General features: G+C 32.9%; 2 protein-coding genes across 2 annotated transcripts; both read right to left on the bottom strand.

Annotated features, from left to right (window-relative positions):
• Nucleotides 1-5,083: 5,083 nt before the first annotated feature.
• On the bottom strand, nucleotides 5,084-5,611 carry LOC131047732 (uncharacterized). The gene has a single exon (XM_057981529.2). It carries the CDS (start codon nucleotides 5,609-5,611, stop codon nucleotides 5,084-5,086), a length of 528 nt encoding a protein of 175 aa, XP_057837512.2.
• A 9,739-nt stretch (nucleotides 5,612-15,350) lies between these two features.
• LOC131874785 (uncharacterized) lies at nucleotides 15,351-16,196 on the bottom strand. Its single transcript, XM_059218707.1, has one exon. It carries the CDS (start codon nucleotides 16,174-16,176, stop codon nucleotides 15,622-15,624), a length of 555 nt encoding a protein of 184 aa, XP_059074690.1. The 5' UTR covers nucleotides 16,177-16,196; the 3' UTR covers nucleotides 15,351-15,621.
• Between the last annotated feature and the right edge of the window lie 6,878 nt (nucleotides 16,197-23,074).

Genomic DNA, 23,074 nt, shown 5'->3' with positions numbered 1-23,074 from the left:
ATGACGTCATTAGGAGTTATGTAGGATCCTAAGGGGGAGAGAGAGGGAGAGAGAGACAGAGATTTAAAGAGGGTAGGAATACAATGTACTAAGATATTGAGAGACTATATATGCATAGATTTTACATACATATATGTATACATACACATACATATTTTATATACATATACATACAATTTTATATATATATATATACACATACACATACACATATACATATATATGTGTGTGTGTGTGTGTGTGTGTGTGTGTGTGTGTGTGTGTGTGTGTGTTATATACATACATATGTATTTCTATATATTAGGATGTCTTTATGTTGACATAACCCATACGTGTTTTGTTCTCTCCAAAATGCATATGAATTTTGTTCTCTCTAAACCCGTACACATTATTGTTTTTAAAAACATCGTACATGCTATTATTAAAACAAAACCCATATGCATTTAGTGCGTTTAGGCTTGTGATTAGGCTTGGATGACAAGGCTGGGGGTTGGAAGTTTGATTTCCCTCCATTTCCCTCCCTTTTGACATGTTTTGTTTTATCAAATTGGTTTCTCGACTTTGTCATCATCAGATTTACACCTTATCAACTAGGTATTTCTAAAATTGCCACTATATTTTCACCCATCTTATGAGATTTCTAACCATATAATTTTTTTAAAATTTGAACGACATTAACAAATTAATTTTGAATTTCGTTTACCCGTGTCTCCATAGTTCTTAGAGACATATGTGTACCATTTTTATAATAACTTTTGATCTACTTATCCAAATTTTTAAAAAGTTATATATTATTGTAGTACATTTGATTCTTTACACTTACCAAAAAAAAATTATATTTTTTATTATTTTGGTGCAAGTTATGCTTCGTGCACGAACAGGTACCTGATTTTCAGAATGTGCCCATTTCGAAAAATTATAAAAAAAAAAATACTAAACAAAAAATACACAACTTCTAGTGCTCACTCTTAGCTATCTTTCTACCAAAGGATTTATCAAAATACTAATATAACTATGACTTTTTTGATGCACATGACAGAAACTATGTTATGTTTTACAGAAAAAATCATGGACTGTTTTTCGTGCAGGAAGGATTTGACCCCCTTAATTTTATCCAATTTTGAAAAAAAGTAGTAGTTTAGAAACTAGATTCAGAGTACTACAATATTTTTTGTTTGAGTATGTTCATATTTTGAGTGGATGTCTCTCAAATTTCTCCTCCAAGTTCAGGTTTAGCTGATTTCAGAAAAATAAAATAAAATAAAATAAAATAAAAAAAGAAAAGTGTTCACTTATACCCCTTTTTGCACACCATCTTGGTGCACTTACCCAAATGGTTGTGTGCAGTCCATGCATGATGTAGTATTGGGACATCAGTTAATAGAAGTTATTCCTTGCTTTCTAGTGGATGTAGCCAATTATGGTGAACCACGTAGTTCACTATGTAGTGTGTTATTGTGTAATTGTCTAATATACTTTCTGTTGTTTTGTGTTATTTATATGTTTTTCTCTGTTCATTTAAATTAACAATTGGTATCAGAGCCATGGTTGGATCAAGCAGAAATGGAAGAAGAAGAAGGTGAAATTTGAGAGATGGATAATGGTTTTATGTTTCGGGCTTCTCAGTATTTCAAGCACATTTTAATGGGTATAACTAATTTTGTAATTTGGGATGATGAAGCTGATTCAGTCATAAAAAAATTATTGGCAATTTAAAATCGACATAAAGTGAAAGCTGAAACAAAACATCATGTACATTGGTGGGATTGCTTGAAAAGTGAGTGATGAGGATTTAGCTAAATAAGAAAGGTATGAAGAAGCAAAGGATAATCACGAGGACGCTGAGGCAAGTGATGATGAGTTTAAGGAATATTTGAATGAGGAATATGATGTTGACGACTAAGAGGATGACCAGGGCAACCACGTTGCGTGGCTGAAGGAGGAGAATTTGTGGCTCACAGAGCAAGCGTTTTCTATGAAAAAGGAAATGAAGGATTTGCGTCATCGAATGATGAATTTGGAAAACACTAAGGAGTGTTTTGGCGAGAAACCCTACAATGACATGTTTGATGATATTGGTCTTGGTAACGTTTCAGATGAGACTGTTCTATTTGAGAATAAAGATGCCCAGAATGGTGGAGCTGTGGAAATAGAGTGGGTAGAGAATTTGGACTGTAAGGAAATAAGGGAGTCGTTTGCAGTGGCATCACCTTTTTCCCTAGGTAGTAAAGAAGGGAGCATTGCAGAAATGTTCAATTGTATTCTTGAAAAGGAATTCTTCAATAAGGAGCAGTCTCAAGTTGTTGATGTTAGCAATGTGGCTGATCAAAGGCCCTTCAATCCACCTCGACAAGGAGGCGGTAGGGGATATTTAATGACCATGAATTTCCAGTGTCTGAGTCTCGACCACAACACATAGAACTAGATGATGAGGTCATTCCAAGGGATGACAATCTTGAGTCAACAACCATTGTGACTCAACACTAGCAATGTCAAAGTTGGCCCAACTATACATGACAACGAAATTATGGACCTTGATGTCGACTTGATGGAGGGGCAGAGAAATGATCTTTTCCCCACTCTTGAGAAGTTGCACGACAAGGAGAGTGCGTTGCAGAAGTGTGTGGAGAGAATGTGTGACAGCATGCTGAATTATCCATGTATCCTTGTAATAGGAGAAGAGAAAGCCGCGGTAGACATGCATCGAAGAAAGGATGAGGCTTTGGAGTTCGTCGAAAATGGGGCGCAAGGCAACAAGAAAACTCAAATAATTCTTTAGCATATTCTTCTTGTCGTAAGGAACGAAGAGGAATTGATGGAAGGTTTGAAGTCTTTGGTAGCGGTTGCAATTGTTGACAAGACATTTTGGAGATCAAATAATGATCTACAGTAAATAGATATTTCAAGCGTCAAAGTATTTGGTCGAATTGGAGGTACTGTTGGAGGATAGATGTCTTGAATATGGCGGTCAAGTTGATGTTGAAACATGCGGTGGTTTCATTTGGTTGGAGCTAGAACATTTTGAAGCTTACGGTCTTTTAGATGCTTTGTTTAGGGTTACAAAGAAGGGGAGTACATGGGCAGGTTACCATGTTGAGTATGCATATAAGGATTCTTCTATTTTCGAACTTGATGGTTTAATGGGCGAGTTTGTGCTTGTAGGAGAAGATGTTTTTAATTTTGATTAGATTTGGAGAATGTGTATTTGCAGTGTTCGTGAATGAAATTTGGTAAAGTTAAAATTTTCGATGGGCCTAGTTACACCGTGAGTTTGGAACTAGAAATACGGGGAATGTCATAGTGGATGGATATATTGGTTGGTCTTCAAGGGGGAGATTGTGGGGAATGTGAAGTCCAACAATCACATGATCATTCACATTCTCCCATCTCTTGGTGTCATAGCTAAATGCAATTGTATAAATGGTTGTGTGCAGTCCATTTATGATGTAGTATTGGGACATCGATTAATAGAAGTTATTCCCCACTTTCTCGTAGATGTAGCTAATTATGGTGAATCACGTAGTTCGTTGTGTAGTGTGTTGTTGTGTGTTTGTATAATTTACATTCTGTTGTTTTGTGTTGTTTATATGTTTTTATTTGCTCGTTTAAATTAACATATTATGATATTTTTCATTGTCTGTTGTACATATATTTTATCATTAAAGCTTAAGATATTTACATTACAATTATGAGCAAAATTTAATTATTAGTAGAGAAACAACAATATCCCGATGATTATGATGCTTTCATTGCTATATTGTAGCTAGCTAAAGAGGGCATTTGGTGGGAAAGTTGGTTGTTGGCCAACAAATTGTAGATGTAGTTCAAGGATGCAAGCATTAGCCACCACATTCTTTTACTTTCTTTACTATTGATAATATATGTTGATGGACATAAATGTGTTTTTCTTAATTTGGAAGACTTTAATAAAAAATTTGTCATATCCTTTCAAGATGTTTATTAGATATTAAAAGAAGAAATGTGTTTATGCATGTATAAAAAATCCCTTCAAGTAGGAAGAAAACATCTAGAAAATACTATTGAACGGACCTCTTTTAATCTATGGCTCTAGATTTATTTCCTTTATTTGTAATAGGAATCACTAATTATACAACTTAAAATCATCATTGAAATATGCATATATTAATATGAGTTGGAATCTCTCAATTTCTAAAACTTATCCCCATTAATTATCATTCATCCAATACTTAGAATAACTACATTATTATAAGAATAAAATGCACCTAAAAAGGTTTTTATATCTAGAAATTACTTTTTATTTTGTTCTAAGAATAATTATAACTATCTACAATAAAGTAAATGTTCATCTAAAATTACTATTATCAAATAAAATTTGTAATAATTAGATGAATTGTTTTTAGGTCTATATATTATATGTATGTTATTGACAAAAATTATTACAGCCATAACTCCGACTATTGACCTAATATAATCTAACCATGTTACTATTCAATATCATATGTCATATTCAAAGAAATTACTTCCCAAACACCTTCATAATTTTAAATTTTAATTTATTTATATGAAATGTAGCCATTCATTGCCAACAATGCTGAAACTTTGTCATCTAATCATACAAATGTACGTATTTCATTTCTACAATAGAAAATTTCATGCCATTTCATTTTCTTGGCATTAGAATTATTGTAGTTGAATTTTCATGACAAACAAATTTCACTGCTATGTCAGTGTCACATGAAGATTGACTTCAAGGCATCCAACATCCTACCAAGAACACCTTTTTTACATATCAGTGAAAAAATATTGAATTGTAGCCTAATGCGATCAGGATAAGAAATATCTGCAGAAAACTGCAGGATGCCATTATGCCTTAATTAGCCTGAAACCACTCAAAATTTTCATTTTTCATTCAATATTTGTAGGAAACTATTGTCCTCTCTTCTATCATCCTCTGCTTGGAAGGTACTCTGTTCATCTCTGTCTCCTGATCCAAAGCGTTTCACATATTTGCCATGGCCGAAACTCAGAGGAGACCAGCATCCATTTTTGCTGTATATTCGAGGAAATTCCCGAGGAGAAGTTGTGGAATGAAGATAATGATTCAATAAGCGAAGGCCTCGGGTATTGGGGCAAGCTTGGTTGTCCATGACTGCTTATGCTTCTTGCGGTCGAACTTCATCCCTGTCGATGTTGTGCGCTTCGACTCTACTGCCAAAATTGCAAATTGATTAAATTGATATGAAGGCTCCACCACATGCATCACTTTAGCACCTCGCCGTTTTCTGCTATTTCTGTGCTTGTTCTGTTTCGATTGCAAGGCAGCAGCTGCTTTTAAGACCATGGCAGCCATCTCAGAAGGCAGTAAAGGGTATTTCAATTTTGTGAGTGGAAGGAGAAAATAGAGGCGATCCAGCTGCAATTCGTGGTGTGCAGGAAGAGGGGCTAAACACTCGTTAAAATTGATGGAGTCAGAGAGGCAGATGAAGGCGGCTTCCCTTCCCCTTTCGTTTAAAACTTGAGCTACCTTCACTGGATGTTCATATTCTCGAAGCGCACCATCGTCCAGTATTAACTTTGCAGTCGGACGAGTTTTGGGGGAAGAAGAAGAAGAAGATAGAGCAATGCCCATTTCTTTTGGAATTCTGAAATTTAGAGAATTGAGTAAAGCTAGAAATCCAGTCACTCTTCGTTTGCTTTTATAGGAATTAAATGAGGTCAATTTACTCGTTATTAAACAGAGTGTGGAAACGTAAGCGAATACGTCATAAGCATGGATGAGACGTCACTGCTGTGTAGAGGCGGCCTAGTGTAGAGAAAGTCACAATCAAGATGGAACATTGGCGTGGTCGACAAGCATAGAAAGTCACAATCACAGACGGAAGAATGAACGAATCCGATCGGATTTGCGAAAAAAATAATTGCCAAACATCACCAAGAAAGCACGTGAAGGATGAGCAAGTCAAAATTAGACCAAAAAAAGAGTCAAAAGCGCATTTCCTATTTAGCGAGCTTTCTCCATCATTTTAAGGTCTTCACATTTGAGTTGCACGTGATGCAACTTCCTCTGTCGTCGAAATTCTTATTCGGTGTGGAGATTACAAAGACCAGCATAGAATATTCTCTAACTAGGGGAAGAGCATAACTTACAGCCCATCTTCTAATTATGGTTCATTATTTGTTCAATTATAACTAAAAGTTCATCAATAAATTTCATATGTATCAATAGCTGTTTATTTTATTTCTAATAGTTGAAATTTTTGGTCTTTGTGTACTATATTGGTACTCAAAGCGCACAACTATTGGGGCATTTGTGCATAAGTTATTGGCCATTTTTGAGGTGGGCGAGACTTGGAAATGATCATATTCTGACCGTTACATGCATAATGGATCCTACAACATGCGTTGTTACTACCTAGAAGTCAAAATAATAGATATAAATAATTACGTCACATACAAGGACAACTAGCAAAACATTGTCAAAACCTAATGTACCATTTAGGATTAGTGGGGCACAAAGCTAGCTATAATGGCTACTAGTATGCTTCCCCTAGAGAATATGAAAACTTACGATTTTATAAGAAAACAGTTGATGGAAAGTGACACTAATGAAAACTACAAGTTATAAAATATAATTGGTGTGCTAATTGTATTTGGAATGATAAATATCGACATTGACATATATTTTTTTTTATCTTGAAAATTATTTAATAAAAGAATAAATATTTGGTGAGATCTATACTACAAACTTTGAGATACATTATCATTTAGGGAGTTAGGTGGACCACAAAGTGAGATAAATATAACATGCCCTTGAAATTTTCAATTTATTTTTGCTCTTATTTTAGAGAACAAAAATACAATTACATATTGATAAATGCTACAATCTTGTTCAAAGTTATTTTTCTATCCCTAATTCCAGTATCCATGTATTATCACATGTGCTCATCTTGTATTCATATTCAATCCATATTTATTCCCATATACTCTTCAATATTATGGATATCGATTTACTTATCCCAAGACATTTAATTTTTACCTTATTTTGTAACTTTTTTGTCCTTATGTATAAAAGGTAGTTGTCTACTATTTTAGTTATAACTTTTAAACAATAATCCAAAATCATAACTAGGTTTCTCTATAAATTTGACAAATTGAGTCTAAACTTTCGAAATTAGCTCCACACTCATAAATCCATCATTTGATGTTTCAAAATTCAAATTCAAATTCAAAATTTGACCATCTTATACCAATTTTTGCTTTGCTAGAAAAAACAAAACATATTATTCAAATACTTGTACTTGAAGGAATTTAATTTTTTATTCATTTTATCATCCAAGAATTTATTCAAATATAATTCATATTAAGAAAAGGAAACACTTAATCAATTTCATAAAATGAATCTAGATTAATACATTTATCTTATGAAAATTTGTACAATATAAGTATGAAATCACCTACTTTATAATATCCACCTTCCATTATTATACCTATTGCAATGAATATTACCTTAAGTGTATTTTTGAATTTTTTTCTATTGTTGCATATATTTTACCAAATTGTGAACTAAATTTTATGGTTTCATATATTTTACCAAATTGTGAACTAAATTTTATACTTTCCTACAACCTTTTTTTACCTATGCAACTAATTCTAAAACTTTTGAGACTAAATTAAATATGGGAAAAATTCATTTAGATGCTAGATACTTAAGATAAAAAAGATAGCCAATTGTTTGAGTTAATAAAATCTAATTCACTTCAAATTTTATGCATCAAAACCTAATGTCTTATTACCCTAATATTATATTAATAATATTATTTCAAATTGTTGACTTAAAATCCTCTCAAACATAAAGCTCCAATTTCCTTTTTTTATATAATATAAATTTGGCAAAAGATCTCATTGTTAATCCATCTTCTATACTATTCAACTACAAAAGGATATTACATGTTTGAATCCATTTATTCTACAATTTTAGTATCTTCCCATTCACCCTAGTCATTTCCTCTTATCTTCCTTCCATGCTCATCTAGCCATTGAATTTTTGCATTCAAATTTTCTTTTCCATTGATCCAATCCCCTTTACTAAGTGACCATACAACTTTTCCCTTTTTTTGTTATTAGATCCAGCCTTTCATAGTTTCTCAAATTAGTCTAGACTTTCTAAAGTTTCTTACTTGACATTCATACACACAAAAAACATAAATAATAGTTCAACGCTATATAATGTTTTTTATTTTAGAATGTGTCACTATATGTAAGTGAATGGAAGTTATCATTTCATAATGAGTCAAAAGTGGTTCTTGAATTAAGAAAAAAATACATTTAGATGAGTAATTCAAAATGTCTACATTAAAAATTTGAAGATGTGGTAAGATTGAAAAAATTAGCGCTTTCAACTTTATTTTTAAACTACCAATTCTTTTACAATGGTCGATATTCAGAGGTTCAAACATCAAGAAAACACAATTATCATCTTTCTCTTAAGAAAACAACATAGAATTGAACATGATCTCAAAATTATTTTGTTCTTAAATTAAATTATTTTATAAAAGCCTTTTATAAAATGTTAGCTAGAACCATGTGGTAGTTCAATTGTATTTTTATGAATATTTTATTAAATATATAACTTTTAAATAATTTCACAATTGAAAGCATCTTAGAAAATTAAAATAATTAATGTGCTCTACCATTTTTTATTTTTTTTTGCAAAGTTATCTCAACTTTCCTTACAAATATTAATAATGAAAAAAATAAAAAATTAGGCAATAAAACACAAAAGTATGAATTTTAGGGATTTAGTGGTTCCAAAACATCCTTAATCAAAGAAAGTTGGCTACAAAAATATGGACCCCCTAAATATCTTCAATATAGAAAAAAATGGATCACTCAAATTTATAGATTGAAAGTTATGGTCTTGATATTTTGAGCCTCTCAAAGTGGAAAAATAAGAGAATTTTTAATTCATAATAAAGCGATAAGAGAGAGTTAAACTTATTAAATAACTTATGGCACATGTTAGAACAAATTATAAAGAGTCTTTGAATGGAGATGATAAAAAAAGGATCCCTCAAGATGGTGAGTATATTATGATGAGCTTATGGTTGGAATATGGAATACGCTATTTTTTAGTCTGTAGACTTATATTGGGATTTGGGTATTAGATTTTTACTAGGTATTTATGTACCACTTTTAGATGGTTTTGACTCCTCATCTCCTAACTAGTATTTGGTGGTTTCAAATATGTCCTCCTTTATTTATTAGATGATTGAGATGTATGTTTCATAGTGATTTTTGTAGGTGTTGTCATACTTTCAAAATTATTCAAGATCTCTTATTGGTAATTTATCCCTATAAAAGTTTTGACTTTGTAAGTGTATTATAACCATTTTGATTATTAAATAATACATTGAGTTACTTTTGAGTCTAGAATTCTTCTCTTGAAATAGTTTTCCCCACATAAATCATTATATTATGGCATATCTATTTTGTATTTATTTGTTTGTAATTATATGACATGTTTAATTTTTATACACACCACCTCACATAAATTAGTGTAGGGAGCATATTTGAAATTTGTACTTTCATTTGGTATTAAATATTGAAAAGTAAATGTGTTATGGATAAGGGTTTTGGTATTAATATTGGATTGAGTGGAAGTTGTGTAAAATGAGATCTTGTAAGAAAAGAATAAACACATCATGAATAGAGATGGAGAAATGTATAGGCAATAAATTTGAGTTGTAGAACCTTAAGATGGAGGATATGTTCATAAATTGAGATATATGAAATATTGCATATATATCTGAATCCACTACGATGTTATAAATTGATTATAATCTAATAGACAAATATGTGAAGGATTCCATTAGAATCTACATAAAAAAAGTTATTACAATTGTAACTTTACCTATTGATCTAATATAATCTAACCACATTTACTACTCTAAATCATATATTGTGGTCATATTCAATAGCAGTATCTCCAAAAGACCTTACTTTCAAATTATATGAAATTTAACCATTCATTTGCTAGCAATAATAAAGTGCAAATTTTATATATTATGGCTTCTATCATACAAATGCACATATTTCATTTCTAAAAGACAACATTTCATGCCATCTAGTTCCAATTCGTGGTGCGCAGGAAAAGGGGTTAACCACTCATTAAAATTGATGGAGTTAGAGAGGCAGATGAAAAAGGCTTTCCTTTCCCTTTCACTTAAAACTTGAGCTACCTTCTTTAGATCCTCATATTCTCAGAGCCCACCATCGTCCAGTATTAACTTTGCAGTCAGACAAGTTTTGGGGGAAGAAGAAGATAAACCAGTGGCCATTTGTTGGGTATATGAAGCCCAACAGTCACATGGTTGTTTGTCTTCCCCAGAAGACTCTTCATTTCATATCTAATATGTTTATATAAATGGTTGTGTGCAGCCCATACATGATGTACTGTAGAATTGATATTGGTTAATAAGAATTCTCACTACGTTTCTGGTGGACGTAGCCACTGAGTGGTGAACCACATTAAATCTTGTGTCTCATGTCTTTTCTTGTTGTCTGGTTTTCTTTTTTGCTATTTTGTGTTTATCTTATGTTCTTCTCTGCTCATTTTAAACTAACAATTGGTATCTGAGCTATGGTGAAATGTTGAGTAGAGATGGGATCCGATTGGAGAGTTGATCATGGATATGAGTGCCCGTAATTTGTGTTTGATCCCGGAGCTGGGTGCTTTTATGTTATCAATAAACAGGATGAAGTTTCAGATGATGAGGTCGAATCAGATGATGAACCGAATCAGTCATCAAAAAATTTCTTGGCAGTTTAGACTCGGTAGAGAGTGATGTCCACGTGGAGGATGAAACCAAACATCATTGGTGGGATGGCTAGAAAAAGGAGGAGACTTCGGCTGAAGAAGAAGAGGGTTTGTTGTATTCGTTGTTTGAAGAAGAGACTAGTTTGTTTCCCTTCCAAGATGAGGAGGATGCTTCCTAGGGTGAGGAGGATGTAGTTTCGAATCTAGCGAATGAGGATGACCCTGAAGAAGAACAGGCAGATTGCAAAAGTGATGATTTATTGTTGCAGATTGTAGCAGTGGAGGCAGAGTGGAATGCATTGATTGTGCGCTCCTCTCCCATGCCTTCAAACCTAGGAGTTGGGTGTATACAGACGGGCTAATATTTTTGGAGAATCGGTTGGACTTTGGTGCGGACATTGCCAAGCTTTGGCTCTCGAAAATGCTACGGCTGTGATGGTCCTCAAAGGAGAAGTTGCTTTGGCAACAATCGTTGTTGGTCATACTGAAGAAGTTGCGGTTGTAGAGAAGAGGAGCATTGGTGTTGTTGACTATAATGGAAGAATGTATTTTGAACTCGTCGAATCTAGTGTTCCTGGTTATGGAATACGGGGTCAATTTGTGCCTGGAAGATTAGTAGGAGAAGATGTTTATAACTCCGATTTAATTTGGAGAAGATTAATCCGTAGTGTTCGTGAACAAGACTTCGCAAAATTAAAGTCTTGTCAACTGATTGTAGTATGAGCTTTGGAATGGAGATGCAAGGAGTGTTATAGGCTGTGCCGGTTGGACTTCACGGGGGAGATTGTTGGGTATATGAAGCCCAACAGTCACATGGTTGTTTGTCTTCCCCAGAAGACTGTTCATTTCATATCTAATATCTATATATAAATGACCGTGTGCAGCCCATACATGATGTACTGTAGAATTGATATTAGTTAATAAAAATTCTCTCTACGTTTCTGGTGGACGTAACCACTTAATGGTGAACCGCATTAAATCTTGTGTCTCATGTCTTTTCTTGTTGTCTGATTTTCTTTTCTGCTATTTTGTGTTTATCTTATCTACACCATTTCCTTTGGATATCTGAAATGTAGAGAATGAGTAAAGCTACCCATTCAGTCTCGTAGTTTGCATTTATAGGGATAAAATGAGGTCAAAATACTGGGTAGTGAAACGTAGCGAAATCGTCACATGGATGAATACGCAGAGAGTCCAGGAGCCACTTTAATGGAACATTGGCGTGCTCGACAAGCAAACAGACTCACACAAAAAAATATACTATTTTAATGGCAAGGTGAGTTAAGAAATGACGACTTTTCTAATTAACATTAAAATGAATCTGTTTCCCCACACTAAACGTGTGTTTCTAATGACGGGAACGCGAAAGCAAAGACAAAGCGCGTGTCGCTGTTGACTTGGTCATCCTTCACTTGGTTCGTCGAAGTTTCTTAGATCAATTTTCCCCACGTCAACCATTGTCTGACTTTTTTTTAGCTTCCCCCTCACGAAAATGCTATTTCTAATTTCCCCCAAAACTTTGAAGTATCTTAATTTACCTTTAAATCCTTTTTAATGAATGATATCAGATTTCGAGAATTGAGGAACATAAAATGGGAAGTTGCAGACTATAATCCCAAATAAAAAGTGGCACAAGGAGTTAAGTTTTTTGCCTTTTCTTTTCTTTTTGTATTGTCCACCAAAGCTTAGGATCTTGTGTCACTTTCTCTCTCCTTCTTCTCTTTCATTTTATTTGCAGTTCTAGTCTGCAATTTTCCATTTTATGTTCTTCAGCTCTCTTGCATCTTGATGATGGATCACAGAGTGTGATCTGAAACGTTAATACAAAAACTATTACACAATCTAATCCAAAAATCTTGCAACAAATATTTTTAGTGTCCAACTATCAAACTTGTTCTTCTCTTCATATTGTTACTCTATGATTCCAAATCCTTAAACCCGGAAAGTCCTAATATGCTTAATTCTAGAATTCACTCCTTGTCCTTTCATCTCTTTTTATCATCCTTATTGGGTCATCCAAATTCCCCTTCTAAGGTACCTAGCTAACTTGGACCCACTTTTTACTCTTCTCTAACTTGGACCCACTTTCTAAAAGTAGAAAGTGTTTTACTACTCATTCTCTATAAATTAAACATACATTATATACCTATTAGAAGCAACTATAAATATGAAATGAAGGAAATGTAAGTTACAGGAAATGGGTGACTAGTATAATATACTTGTGGCTATCCAACATTATGTTTAGCACAATTTACAAAGGACTTTTCAAAAGAATTCTTAGTGTCTCTTTAATAACTCGTACTAAATATAATGTTAAGTAGGCGCTTTCATATAAGATAAGCTTGCATTTCAAAATGTTGCGACAAGTATATAATATTATAATAGTGGTATATAGTACATTGGAAACATTGGAGTAGCTTATAATAATCATTTTTATTATTTTTAACAAAAAGATAAATATATTAAATCAAAAATCAAAAAGACTTATATAATAAAAAAAATGGTGCATAAAATAATTTAAGGCTGTAAAATTCTATAAAATTTTGAATTTAAAAATAAAATCATAAAAAAGTGCAATGGCACATGAAAGTTAATGTCATTTACTGATTCTAGGAAAAATAATTCAAGCAAAAATATTGATAATAATAATAATAATAAAATCCTGGAATAAGAATCTAGTTGAATTATTTATAATATGACTAATTCTGATAGAAGAAAAATACACCAAAATGATAAAGAATTCTTTTTTATTAGTACCTTAATCTACAAGAAAATTTGCTCGCTTCACCTCAAACTTCACCAATGCCCAATAGCCCCTCCTTCAATCCAATCATCTCAGTTCAAATGAGTTAAAAAATAATCTTTGTATAAATATATGGAAAAAAAGTGGGAAAAAAATAATAGTTGGTAGCAGTTACATTTAATCTTTGTTTTTGGTAGGCAACGTGATATTAAAAAATAATATAAAATTTCAATATCATGGATAATGGGGCGTCGTCGAGAGAAAGGAGGAGGGGAGGGCCCTTCGTAGCCCCATGGGCTTGGGCCCCCCTCCCCAAATTCCTTGCGGAGTCCTCCTTTCTCCCACTGGCACCTCGTTATCCATGATAGTCCCCTTTGAAATCGACGACGAATCGACGACGCCATTATCAAGGGCACGACTGTAAGACAGAGGCAACATAAATGCATAGGACATGGACATGTCCTTTGAGCTAGTGGGACACAAGGGGTGCACGGATCCTGAGGTACCGTATAACAAGGGGGAGGTCTAGGCTAGGGGCATCCTCCATGTTGCGTAGCTAATGCCCTACATTTGAGTCACACATGATGCACCTTCATATTTTCTTGAAATTCACATTGGATGTATTGATCATAAAGAATTCTCTTATATTAGGTACAATATGAGAACTTGTGGTTTTATACAATATAAAAGCTGACAAAAATTACCATGAAAGAGTGTTTGGTGTGTCAATTGTATTTGGAATATTGACATAGATATTTTTATAATAAAATAATTAATATTTGATGAGATTTGTAGAGGGAAGCCTTAACATGCATTACTATAATTTCTATTCAAATGAATTGCCCTCTATCTATTTAGGGATAAATCCAAAAGAATTGAAGTTATGAACATTATTTGTATTTTTCAATGGCTTGACTGCCTACTCTAACCTTGAGGGCTATTTTTTTTGTCATTTTAAAGTTAATTAACAAATTGTGATATTCCTTCTACAATTGTGTTCACTAGATATAATGACAAATGTAACCATATTAGAATAACATTCATTCTTGATGGCTACAGAATGATCACAACCTGGTTCATATTTCTTTCCATTCTAACATTCTTCCCAAAATGCATGGGATTGCAACAAATTGACACATATGAAGATTTTTAAATGAACTATTTTATTCCTTTCGTTGTCAAAGAAGTCATTAATAGAAAATGATAATTCCATCTGATCTACCTAATTATCTATAACATGAATATTGATGTCACTGTCAAACACTAGAATATCTAGGTTTACATAACTGCAAAGAGCTCTACTTCATGAAATGGAGTATATAACCATCTATTTAAGGAACACTACAAATTCATCGAGAAAATTTTATTTATGTTGTTGTCGTGCTATGCAAAAAGGTTATTACAGTCATAACTTCGACTATTGATCTAATATAATTTAAACACATTTACTACTCAAAATCATATGTTGTGATCATATTCAAAGACACTACTTCCCAAACATGTTCATAATTTTAAAATTAAATTTATTATTTTTATATGAAATCTAACCATTCATTGTGTACAATGCTGAAGCTTTGTCATCTAATCATACAAATGTACCTTATTTCATTTGTAAAACAGAACATGTCATGCCATTTCATTTCCTTGGCACTTGTACATAAATTTCATTCTCTATCTCCTGACAAACAAATTTCACTGCTTTGTCAATGTTACATGAAGATTGACTTCAAGACATCCAACATCCTACCAAGAACACATTTTTAATATATCAGAGAAAACATATTGAATTGTAGCCTAATGCACTCAGGATAAGAAATATCTGCAGAGAATTGCAGGATGCCATTATGCCTTAATTAGCCTGAACACACTCATAATTTTCATTTTTCCTTGAATATTTGTAGGAAACTATTGCCCTCTCTTCTATCATCCTCTGCTTGGAAGGTACTCTGTTCATCTCTGTCTCCTGATCCAAAGCTTTTCACATATTTGCCATGGCCGAAACTCAGAGGACACCAGCATCCATTTTTGCTGTATATTCAAGGAAATTCCCGAGGAGAAGTTGTGGAATGAAGATAATGATTCAATAAGCGAAGGCCTCGGGTATTGGGGCAAGTTTGGTTGTCCATGACTGCTTATGCTTCTTGCGGTCGAACTTCATCCCTCTCGATGTTGTGCGCTTCGACTCCACTGCCAAAATTGCAAATTGATTAAATTGATATGAATCTGATTTCTGAATTTGGTGTCCATCCATTTCAGGCTCCACCACATGCATCACTTTAGCACCTCGCCGTTTTCTGCTATTTCTGTGCTTGTTCTGTTTTGATTGCAAGGCAGCAGCTGCTTTTACGACCATGGCAGCCATCTCAGAAGGCAATAAAGTGTATTTCAATTTTGTCAGTGGAAGGAGAAAATAGAGGCGATCCAGCTGCAATTCGTCCTGTGCAGGAAGAGGGGTTAAACACTGGTTAAAATTGATGGAGTCAGAGAGGCAGATGACGAAGGTTTCCCTTCCCCTTTCGTTTAAAACTTGAGCTACCTTCACTGGATGTTCATATTCTCGAAGCGCACCATCATCCAGTATTAACTTTGCAGTCGGACGAGTTTTGGGGGAAGAAGAAGATAGTGCACTGCCCATTTCCTTTGGATTTCTCTGACTTTGAGAATGAGTAAAGCTAGATATGCAGTCACTCTTCGTTTGCTTTTATAGGAATTAAATGAGGTCAATTTACTCGTTATTAAACAGAGTCTGGAAACGTAAGCGAATACGTCATCAGCATGGATGGGAGGTGACTCTAGTGTAGAGAGTAGAGCAGGATCATTGGCGTGGTCGTCAAGCAAAGAAAGTCACAATCACAGACGTAACTGAAATCGTAATGGAGAGTGAAGAGGGAAGAATGGACGAATCCGATCGGATATGAGTCAAAAGCGAATTTCCTCTCTTGCCCGGGTCCCTCACACTAGGAATGGACAAAAGCTAATTCCCTATTTAGTGAGCTTCCTCCATCACCTAAGAGAACCTTTTAAGGTCTTCGCATTTGAGTTACACATGATGCAACTTCGAGTTACACATGATGCAACTTCCTCTTTCCTCGAAATTCTTATTCGGTGTGGAGATTATAAAGACCATCATAGAATATTCTTAAACTAGGCGAAGGGCATCAATTACATCCCATCTCTTCATTTTATTTCACTCAAATTTTTTAATTATTAATTTTAAAGAAATCAGAAAAATATAATTAAATAATTAAAAGTTCATTAATAAATTTTACTTGTATTAATAATCATTCATTTTATTTTTAATAGTTAAAAATTTTAGTCTTTGTGTACATTTATTGGTATCCATAACACACTACTATTGGGACCTTTGTGCATAAGTTATTGGCCATTTTTGAGGTGGTTGTAGTGCAGGATTATTGGTGCATCTTTAAGTAGGTATAAATAAAGGCTTGGAAATGACCATATTTTAACCCTTGTGTGCATAACAAATCCCACAACATGTGTTGTTACTACCTAGAAGTCAGAACAATAGCTATAAGTAGTTAAGTCACATACAAAGACCAACAATTTTTTTTTTTTCGAAACCCAATGTACCATTTAGGATTTGTGGATGCATGAAGCTAGCTATAAGACTACTGGTATGCTTCCCCCTAAGGAATATGAACTCTTACAATTTTATAAGAAAAGCATTGATGGAAAGTGACACTAATGAAAACTACAACTCAAAAATTATAGTTGGTATGCTAATTGTATTTGGAATGATAAATATCGACATCAATATATATTTTTATTTTGAAAATTATTTAATAAAAGAATAAATATTTGGTGGGATCTATACTATAAACTTTGAGATACATTATCATTTAGGGAGTTAGGTGGACCATAAAGTGAGGATAAATATAATGGTTAATTTTGCATACCCATGAAATTTTCAATTTATTTTTGTTCTTATTTTAGATAATAAAAATACATGTCTATGTATTGCTACAATCTTGTCTAAAGTTATTTCCCTATCCCTAATTCCAGTATCCATGTATTATCACATGTACTCATCGCTTATTCACATTTAATCCATATTTTTCCATATTCCCATATACTCTTCAGTATTATGGATATCAATTTACTTATCCCAAGACATTTAATTTCCACCTTCATATTGTAACTTTTTTGTCCTTGTGTATAAAAGATAGTTGTCTACTAATTTGGTCATAACTTTTAAACAATAACCTGAAATCATAACTAGGCTACTCTATAAATTTGGTAAGTTGAGTCTAAACTTTTGAAATAAACTCCATACTCATAAATCCATCATTTGATGTTTCAAAATTCAAATTCAAAATTTGACCATCTTATACCAATTCTTATCTTTACTAGAGAAAACAAAATATATATTATTCAAATACTTACATTATTTGAAGGAATTTATTTATTTATTCATTTTATCATCTAATTATTTATTCAAATATAATTCATTTAAATAAACAGAAACACTTAGTCAATTTCATAAAATGAATCTAGATTTAGCATTAATCTTATGAAAATTTGTACAAAGTAAGGTATGAAATCACCTACTTTATAATATCCACCTTCCATTAAGAATACTACTTTAAGTGTATTCTAGAAACTTTTTCTATGGTTTTTATACTTTCCTAAACCCTTTTTAACCTATGCAAATAATTTTAAAACTTTTGGGACTAAATTAAATATAAGACAAATTCATTTGGATGCTAAATACCTAAGATAAAAAGGTAACAAAATGTTTGAGTCAATAAAATTCAACTCACTTTATATTTTATGCATAAAAAAAACCTAATGCCTTATTACCTTAATATTATATTAATAATATTATTTCAAATTGTTGAATTAAAAACTTCTTTAACATAAAAACTCTAATTTCCTTTTTTTATATATATAATATAAATATGATAAATGATGTCATTGCTAATCCATCTTCTATACTATTTAACTACCAAAAGATATCACATGTTTGAATCCATTTATTCTACAATTTTAGTATCTTCCCATTCATCCTAGTCATTTCATCTCATCTTCCTTTCATGTTCATGTAGCCATTGGATTTTTTCATTCCAAGTTTCTTTTCCATTGATCCAATTTCCTTTACTCAGTGACCATACAATTTTACTTTTAAAAAATAAATTTATTAATAGATATAGCCTTTCATAGTTTCTAAAATTAGTCTAGACTTTCTGAAGTTTCTTACTTCACATTCATACACACACATAGAGAACATAAATATATAGTGCTTTTTATTTTATAATGCATCACTACATGTAAATGAATGGAAGTTATAATTCCAAAGTGAGTCAAAAGTGGTTCTCGAATTAAGGCAAAAAATATATTTAGATGAGTAATTCAAAATGTCTACACTATAAATTTGAAGATATAATAAGATTGAAAAAAATAGTGCTTTCAATTTTGTTTCTAAACTACCAGTTCTTTTAAAATGGTGGATATTAAGAGGTTCAAACATCAAGAAAACAAAAAATTGTCATCTTTTTTGAAAGAAAACAACATTGAATTGAACATGATCTCAAAATTATTTTATTCTTAAAATAAATTATTTTATAAAACCTTTCATAAAATGTTAGCTAGAACCATATGATAGTTCAAATGTTTTTCTAAAATTTTTTAGTAAATATATAATTTTAAAATAATTTTGCAAAAAAACATCTTAGAAAATTAAAAATCTAGTGTGCTCTACCTTATTTATATTTTTTGCAAAGTTATTTCAACTTTCCTTACTAATATTAATAATGATTTTTTAAAAAAAATTAGGCTATAAACACAAACGTATGAATTTTAAGGATTTAGTGGTTGCAAAACATCCTTAACCAAAGAAAAATGCTTCAAAAGTATGGACCTCCTAAATATCTTCAATATAGAAAAAAATGGATCACTCAAATTTATAAATTGAAAGTTATGGCCTTAAAATGTTAGGCCTCTCACAGTGGAAATATAAGAGAATTTATAATTCATAATAAAGTGGTAACAGAGAGTTAAACTTATTGAATAAGTTATGACACATCTTAGAACAAATTATTAAGAGTATTTAAAAGGAGCCCTCAAGATGGTGATTATATTATGATGAGCTTATGGTTGGTGTAAGGAATACGTTTTTTTAGTGTGCGAACTTATCTTGGGATTTGAGTATTAGATTTTGACTAGGTATTTACATACCACTTTTAGATGGTTTTAGCTCATCATCTCTTAATTATTATTTGATAGTTTGAAATATGTCTACTTCTATTTATTGGATGCTTGAGATGAAGGTTTCATAGTGATTTTTGTATGTACCATCATACTTTAACAATTATTCTAGATCTCTTACTAGTAATATCCCTATTAAAGCTTAGATTTTGTAAGTTTATTATAACCATTATGCTTACTAAATAATATATTTCATTACTTTTGAATCTAGAATTCTTCTCTTGAAAGTTTTCCCCACATAAATCATTATGTTATGGCATATTTATTTTGTGTTTATTTATTTGTAATTATATGACACTTTAATTTGTATACACACCTCCCCACATAAATTAGTGTAGGGAGGATATTTGAAATTCATACTTCCATTTGGTATTAAATATTGAAAAGTAAATGTGTTAGAGACAAGGGTTTTGGTATTAATATTTGATTGAGTAGAAGTGCAAAATGAGATCTTGTAAGAAAAGAAAAAACACATCATTAATAGAGATGGAGAGATTATACACAATAAATTTGAGTTGCGGAACCTTAAGATGGAGTATATGTTCATAAATTGAAATATATGAATTCAAGTCCTAACTTGGTGTAGCGTCCTAAAATTGCGACACTTGCAATTTCGACTGCATTTGGGTCTTCACGATGGCGATGCAACACTGAACCTGAATGGAGACCCCGAAACTTGTTCATGACACCAAAAACTGCATTTCTCAGCACCCTGGCCTGATCCTCCTTGCACCCTGCTGTCCCTGGAGGTGGGACCATGGCGCCCAACGCCCTGGTCCCTGGCCCTATTTTGGGCCTGGTCTCTTATGGGGCTTCGGGTCTTTGTGTTTGCAAATTGGAAAATAACATTTCCTGGTCGGCCTAAGGTCGGGAAAATCAGTCTTTTAACCCTAATTGACAAGTATATAAACTACATTTCCTCTCTCAAAAAGAGAGGAGGACATATGTATAAAAAAGGCGAAAATGATATTCAAACATTCAAGCATTCAAGCATTCAAGCATTCCTTTAAGCAATTGAGCATTCTAAGTCTCCATTCAAGGCTAAGTGTTGCATTCAAGACAAGGATTCAACCATTGAAGAGGAGATCACTTACAACACATTACATACTACATACATTACACCTTCGCATGTAAGAATACAAACATTCTTACAACAAGGTATCAGTACTTGTTTACATTACAAACATTTACATTTACAGCATTCTCATTTCTTGGTTAATTCCAAAACTGGGGTTTGACCTAAAGGCAAACCCCTCATCCCTAACCCCCCAATCGTCCTCTCTTTTCTGTGTGTAGGTTGCAGGTACGCGGCTGTAATTGAAGATCTGGAATCCTTGTACAGAGACGAACAGATCCACCTTCGTTTCGCGGATTTTTCGGAGGACCGTGTGTACGCCGGGCGCCATCGTCCCGTCAACTTTCGCTCAAATTTGCAGAATAGCACCGTCTCGACATTTTACTGCTAATTCCAGGTCCGCAGCTTCATATCATATTCCTATCTCTGTTTATAAGTGAATCTTTCCTACTTTACATGCATTCCTAGTTCAATCTTTCTATCTACATTTCTTTACAAAAGAGGGTATCCTTGATGTCACAACCCTTGAAACTCATATAGAATCCAATCTTGCATTGCATGGGATTGGATCTTGTGGGTTTCAACCCCTCTTTTGAATGTAAAGTCTCTCCTAAGTGAAAACCATCAACCCTAGTGACTCTCCCTTCTCTCTCCTCGGAGTTGGGGAGGGGAGAACAACTAGGGTTCGATTTTTCCGCTTTACATTTTGGTGAACCCGACGTGAACATCCTCGTTCTGATTATTCATGGTTAGATCTGAAAAATTTGCTTCCTTAATTGCATTTCCATGTTTGATCTTTTGCAAATTTTAGAGGTTGATTGCATAAAAACCCTAAAATTTTCTTTTAGTAATTAAACCTGTGAAACGTTTAATTGTTAATGCTTTTTTCAGATCTACCCTTCTATTGCAAATTGTCAATTCATATTTGTGCTTTAATTCTGAAAATTAAGTGGTTAAATGTCAAAACCCTAATTTTTAAGACCTTCTTGATTCAACCTTTGACTGACAATTCCACTAATCAAAACACCTCCAAATCGGCTGTAACTTTGGATTCCGCAATAAAATCACAATATCTTTCATCCTTGAAAATTTGGAAAAAAGTTGCGAGGACCGTGTGCACCCCGAGTGCCATCGTCCCCGACATTTTTTCCGAAATTTCGGGAGCTAGATCTTACTGTATTTTTCTGCTAAAATCCAGAATTTTGGCTGATTTTATCAATTTTAACAACTTCAAAATTAAAGTCAAAGCTGGTCTAGGGATTGCTTGGATTAAGGCTTCTAATCATTCAAAAATTGTTGAAACTGAAATTCATATCAAAATTGTGTTTCTTACAGTCCTAAATCTAAAAAGTGTGTTAGCATTCATCCGAAATTTCAATGCTTTATTCAAATTTTTGCAGTTTGTGACTTTTGAAATTAAGTGTTTAATTGCAACAACCTTGATTTCCACTTTCAAATTCGAATTTTGCATGAAATCGAGTCAACTTTTAAATTTCAAAAACTTGCATTGCTTTTGGCATTCCCTCTAAAATCATAAAATTCAAAATTTCAGTTTCCCTCTCTTTTTCAAATTTCAAATTTTACAGTTTTCAACAATCTTGGTAGGGTTCAATTTCGAGATTGCAACTTTAATTTGGCCTATCTACAGATTGTAAAATCACTCAAGTTTTTTAGATTAGCTTTAAAATCATCATAACTTTCATCCCTGAAAATTTCGAAAAAAATTGCGAGGACCGTGTGCACTCCGAGCGCCACAGTCCCGGACATTTTTTTCGAAATTTCGGGAGATTGTCCTGATTGCATTTTACAGCTTAAATCTAGGAGATTGGTTGATTTTATTGAAATTTTCTACCTCTAAAATTCAAAATCTTCTCTCTTTCTTTAGTGCATGAGTTTTACAACAATAAGCCCTACTTACACTATTCCTGTTAGACGAAGCCTTAGAATTAAGTCTTTCCAAGGTGTAATTACCGAGGAGATGGAACCTAATTTGAATTGCCTTTTTAACGAGGACATGGGTAATTCCTCTAATCCTCTTAATGATGAAGAAGCTCTCCATGAGGTTTCTGTAGAACAACTTTCAAAATTGGATAACCAATTTGATGATTTTCGACAATGGATGTCTCAAGAATACCTCGATAGCGAAGCTCTTTCATTAATTGAGGGTCTAAAACATATGGTTCAAAGTGATAAGAATGGAATTGATATTTTGCGTGGTATTGCACACATTGTG

Source organism: Cryptomeria japonica, chromosome 4 (assembly GCF_030272615.1).
Source record: "Cryptomeria japonica chromosome 4, Sugi_1.0, whole genome shotgun sequence".
In the NCBI taxonomy this organism is placed as follows: domain Eukaryota; kingdom Viridiplantae; phylum Streptophyta; class Pinopsida; order Cupressales; family Cupressaceae; genus Cryptomeria; species Cryptomeria japonica.
Note: the sequence above shows the minus strand (reverse complement) of the source record. Positions and strands in the feature narration are given on the sequence as shown.